This window comes from Neomonachus schauinslandi, chromosome 4, assembly GCF_002201575.2.
Source record: "Neomonachus schauinslandi chromosome 4, ASM220157v2, whole genome shotgun sequence".
NCBI classification, from domain to species: Eukaryota; Metazoa; Chordata; class Mammalia; order Carnivora; family Phocidae; genus Neomonachus; species Neomonachus schauinslandi.
The window spans coordinates 1,287,306-1,292,052 of record NC_058406.1 but is presented as its reverse complement, the minus strand read 5'-3'; the positions used below and the strand labels follow the sequence as shown (position 1 = coordinate 1,292,052).

The following is a 4,747-nucleotide window of genomic DNA, read 5'->3' as shown; positions in this document are numbered from 1 at the left end:
TCTCGCATGTGATGCCCACACGTGTGTGTCAAGCATACCCCTGGGCCATGTGCTCTCCTGTGCTCTGCAGACGGCCACGGCCTTCCTGCCAGATGGGGTAGGGTGGGGCCCCGAGGAGCACCTGCTGTGCAGAGCACCCCAGACGCGACTGCCTGAGAAGCTGCTCCCCAGAGGATGGGGTGCAGCAGATCCCGGGGGAATGCCTAGGTGCCAGGTCCATGCTGTGCATTTCGGGTGCTCTGCTTCCCTGAAGCTTCCCCAGGCTGAGCCCGGGAAGCATGGCGGCCCACTTTCTAGCTCCGGAGAAGTCACGTGTCGCAGGTGACAGCCTGGGACTTATCACCTCGGCCAGCAGGTCTGATCCCAAGAGCTTGGGTCCTTCTTTACCCTTCAGCCTGTGCACGGAAGAGTGTAGCCTCCTGCATTCTACCCGTCCTGGGGAGGCGTCAGGTCCCTGTCAGGGAGGGAGCCCAAACCACTGGAAGCCACTGCACTAATTCACTGGAAAGCTTTTCCCCCCGCAGAGCCTCTGCCAGCCAGCAGCGAGGAGTCGCCAGGGGAGGGGGAGGAGAGGGGACAGAACCGCCGGGGAGGGGCAGCCCTCTTTCCTGCTCCCCGCCCCCCCATCCCAGAGGCCTGGGAAAAGGCAGCATATTGAGGCGCGGGGCTCCCAGCGTCAGGCCCCGGGATGCTAATGAGGGCGAGCGCGTTCCCACAGCCCGGACATTGTGCGGAGCGGCCCACCTGCTCCTCAGGGAGCACCCATTGTGCCCGCGCCAATTCACAGGCAATTTAGCGTGCGCTAATGGGCCGGCGCCTTTGTGCGGCCCGCCAGGCCATTGGCCGCCGAGTGTGGGAACGGCCGCGGCGCCCGGGCCCCAGGCGTCTGCCCGCCGCCGCGCCTATATAGGGCCCGCCGGCCCGCCGCCCGCCACTCCCCGCTCGCCAGCCGCCTCCCTGCGCCAGGCATGGCCCCCAGCACCGTGGCCGTGGAGCTGCTCAGCCCCAAAGAGAAAAACCGAGTAAGTGCGCCGTCCGCCCGCCCCGCGCCCCCGCGCCCCCCGCGCCCGGGGCAGCCGGCTGACGCCCGTGTCCCCCCGCAGCTCCGCAAGCCCGTGGTGGAGAAGATGCGCCGCGACCGCATCAACAGCAGCATTGAGCAGCTGAAGCTGCTGCTGGAGCAGGAGTTCGCGCGGCACCAGCCCAACTCCAAGCTGGAGAAGGCCGACATCCTGGAGATGGCGGTCAGCTACCTGAAGCACAGCAAAGGTGAGCCGCCGCCCGCGCCCACCCACCCCCGCCCCCGCGCGCGCCCCCGCCGCGCCCCGCCCCCACCGCGGCCGGGGGGGGCCCCCCAGTCACCGGCTGCCCCGTCTCCCTGCAGCGTTCGCCGCAGCGGCCGGCCCCAAAAGCCTGCACCAGGACTACAGCGAGGGCTACTCCTGGTGCCTGCAGGAGGCCGTGCAGTTCCTGACGCTGCACGCGGCCAGCGACACGCAGATGAAGCTGCTCTGCCACTTCCAGCGTCCCCCCGCTGCGCCCGCTGCGCCCGCCAAGGAACCCAAGGCCGCCGGCCCTGCGCCCCCGCCCCTGCTCACCCCTGCCAAGGCTACCGCAGTTGCAGCACGCCAGCCCACCTGCGGCCTCTGGCGGCCCTGGTGACCCCGCAGGACTTGCGGGTGGCCACCCCAAGGACCGGAGGGCCAGCCAGCCTATTCCTCTGGCCATCCATCTGTCCCTCCTGGGCCTGTCCCTCCAGGCCCCCTTCTCCGGAAGGCTCTCTCTCCAGGCTGGCGGGCCAGCAGGAGGGTCATTCTCAAGAGAATGTGCTTTTGCAGAGTCCTTGTCACTTAGGACAATCAGGGCCCACCTTCTGCCAAGTGTCTGACTCCATGGGGTTGTTCTGTGTTTGCATTTCAGCAAGTGACTTCTGGGAAGTCCCCGCCGCCCGGGGTTCTATGATATTTGTAGGTGTCAGGGGCTCGGTCAGCCGGTGCCTCCACGTGTAGAGGACTTTCTTCAGGGCCTGCTGCTGCCGGGCCAGGGGGCCTGGCGGGCGGGCCGTGCCGTGGGCACACTTGCCTTTTGTGAAGGCGGAACTCAAGGTGTATCCTCATAGGAAAGAGTGTCAGCCTGGATGGGCACAGAAGCACCATGCAGAGCCGTGGCCGAAAGGCCCCTGCGTGCACTTGGTTGTCTAGTTGGGGCTCATAGTGGGCTTTGTGGGGAGGGTGGGGGTCTCCACCATGATCCTCAAAGGATCCCTATGTGTGGGTGGGCGCACGTGGGCATGACTTTGTACTCGGAATTTGAACCGTCCGTCCCGTGGGCGCCCACGGGCTGGCTCTGCAGACTTCCAATAAAACCTGACCAAGCAGCCCTCGGGTCCGTCTGTTGTGCTGTACATGTGTTCTTAGCAGCCGCCGGGGGGTGGGGGTCTGCGCGGGTGGAGGGGGGCCACGCTATCATGATACCCAACTGTGGGGGGACGTGTCTCTGCCGGTGACCCTCTGGATAAGGCAGAAGGAGGGAATGAGGACAGGAGGCAGGCAAGCAGGGGAGAGGCAGACTGGAAGAAGAACAGGCCCCATAGAACCCATACTACCCCCATGTGCAGCAGGAGGGGATGCAGTGGGAGACTGGGGTTTCTGTCTCGGGCCTCTCACTAGCTCCCTGCAGGTGGCGGCCAGGGGGAGCAGGAGAGCGACAGCTACAGGCCCTTCCAGCTCTGTCCAGCTGAGGGGGATGCGAAGACCACAGGTTACAGTGGAGCTCTTGCTGCAGCAAAAGGGCTTTAGCTGGGCCACACCCACGGGAGAAGGTGTTTGCCTCTGCCCTGGCCTTCCTGCCTGGCCAGCAGCCCCTGTCCCTGGGTGAGCTCCTGGGAGCAGCTGCTTGGCTAGTCCATAGGTGGCTACCCTGCCCTCCCTGCGGGCCGACCGCTCGCCAGGGCTGGAAAAAGCAGTGCTGGTGGTGAACCTGTCCCTTGCCTCGGAAAGGGCACCTATTTTTAGGCAGGCTACTGGATGTTGGTCGAGTCTGCGAGAGCCTAAAAGGGCCCAGGCTTCCCAAGGGACAAATCCACCCACGGGGAGTGGAAGGAGCTGGACGTGGAACCAAAAGCCTTCCACACGTCTTCAGAGACATGCGGCCAGCCCGGCCGTCCTTCCTCTTTATCGCGCCTCTCCCCGCAGCCCTCCGGAATCCCTTTCTGCCCACTCTGAGGGGAATCCGAGGCACCCTCTCCAGGCCAGCCCAGCACCTGCCACATGGTTCCCCCTTCATCCCACACGCTGATTGCATGTGGGGCAGGAGTGCCAGTGAACCGGGAGTGGGGTGTGCCTCCTGGCCAGGCCCACAGCCCCTCATGAGGGTCCCTGCATCCTCTGGGAGCAGACCCTCTGCCCTCTTCCCCACCGCCCCCCCGGCCTCCCTCCCCCAGCGCACCCACCCGTTACAAGATGTTCGCAAGGCTGCCTCTCCAAGGCTGATGCGCATGGCCCCCTCCCCTGATCACCCCTGGACCTTTCAGTTTCTGCTGCGCCACAGGCCTGTGCTCTGGAGACCTTGCCAGGCAGCCGGTGACATGCTCAACAGAGGCTGAGGTCCAGAGACACAAAGTAACCCGCCCAGGGTCACCTGGGAATCAGCTGCCAAAGCCACCTTAGGGGCCCTCTGTCTGCCGCCAACACTGTCTGGGCTCTTTCCTAAAGCGCCCAGTGCCCCTGAGGGAGACACATCCCTCAAGGGTCTCCTGGCCATCAGAGGCTTCCCAGCGACTGGCCCTGAAACCCATCCCCACCACCATCTGTGTCCACACTCCAGCTTCAGAAATTGTTTCTCTGCAAACTCCCACAGACTCCCTGTTTTGCCAAAAGGCAGCCTCCTCCAGGCAGGATGCCTGCTTTCTGCTGCACTCTCTGCAGACCTCACCACCAGAGTGAGTGTCTTCCCCAGCTGCATGCAGGTGCATCGTGCACCGTGCACTGGGGGCGCCGGAGAGCAGGGCCCCCTACACCCCCATTTTGCATGGGGCTTTTGCAACCCACAATCCTTCGTTCCTAGAAAGCCGGGCTGGTGGGTCACACGCGCCTTGATTACAGCTGCACTCATTGACAGAGGCAGGTCTTTGGCGCCCCAGGTGCCTCCTCTGCACTATCTCAGAGCACTGGACGTCAGCATCCGGCCAGCTCGCTGAAAGAGCAACAAAGACAACAGTCCAGACGTTTTGTGTTGGGCCAACGGCCTCGGAGACCCCCGCGCGGACAAGTCCAGTGGCCCTCCAGCTGCCGGGACCACACGGGCGGGCGGGGAGGGGCGGGCCCGGGTGCTCATTAGCATAATGTATGCGCGGAAGGCGTTTAGCAGTCAAATATATGCGCATATATCTCCATAGATGATTAGGCTAGCCGGGCACATTCAAAATGGCGGAGTGTGGAGCGAGCGGCAGCGGGAGCAGCGGGGACAGCCTGGACAAGAGCATCACGCTGCCCCCCGACGAGATCTTCCGCAACCTGGAGAACGCCAAGCGCTTCGCCATTGACATAGGTAGCCGCGGGCTGGCGCCGGGAGCGGGGCGGTGCGCGGCGGGCGTGGGCGCCGGCGGCGGAGCCGGCGGGCCGGGGGCGGTGGCAAGGACGAAGGGCGGGGTGCGGGCCGCCGGCGCGCACAGCCTGTCGGACCTTGTAGTCCGCGGCCCGCCGGCGCCCGCGCTCGCCCCGGCGGCCGGACTACCGCTCCCGGCAGG

The 4,747-nt window shown here is 65.3% G+C and overlaps 2 protein-coding genes across 2 annotated transcripts in view; both read left to right on the top strand.

Annotated features, from left to right (window-relative positions):
• The first annotated feature begins 968 nt into the window (after positions 1-968).
• On the top strand, positions 969-1,662 carry HES5 (hes family bHLH transcription factor 5). Its single transcript, XM_021683362.2, has 3 exons — positions 969-1,022; positions 1,104-1,269; positions 1,385-1,662. Exons 1-3 carry the CDS (start codon positions 969-971, stop codon positions 1,660-1,662), a joined length of 498 nt encoding a protein of 165 aa, XP_021539037.1.
• A 2,719-nt stretch (positions 1,663-4,381) lies between these two features.
• Positions 4,382-4,747, top strand: part of PANK4 (pantothenate kinase 4 (inactive)) — a 15,141-nt gene continuing 14,775 nt past the window's right edge. The window contains exon 1 of the mRNA XM_021683361.1: positions 4,382-4,548. Within this exon, the coding sequence (XP_021539036.1) occupies positions 4,425-4,548 (124 nt within the window). The 5' untranslated portion in view covers positions 4,382-4,424. The remainder of the gene's footprint in view (positions 4,549-4,747) is intronic.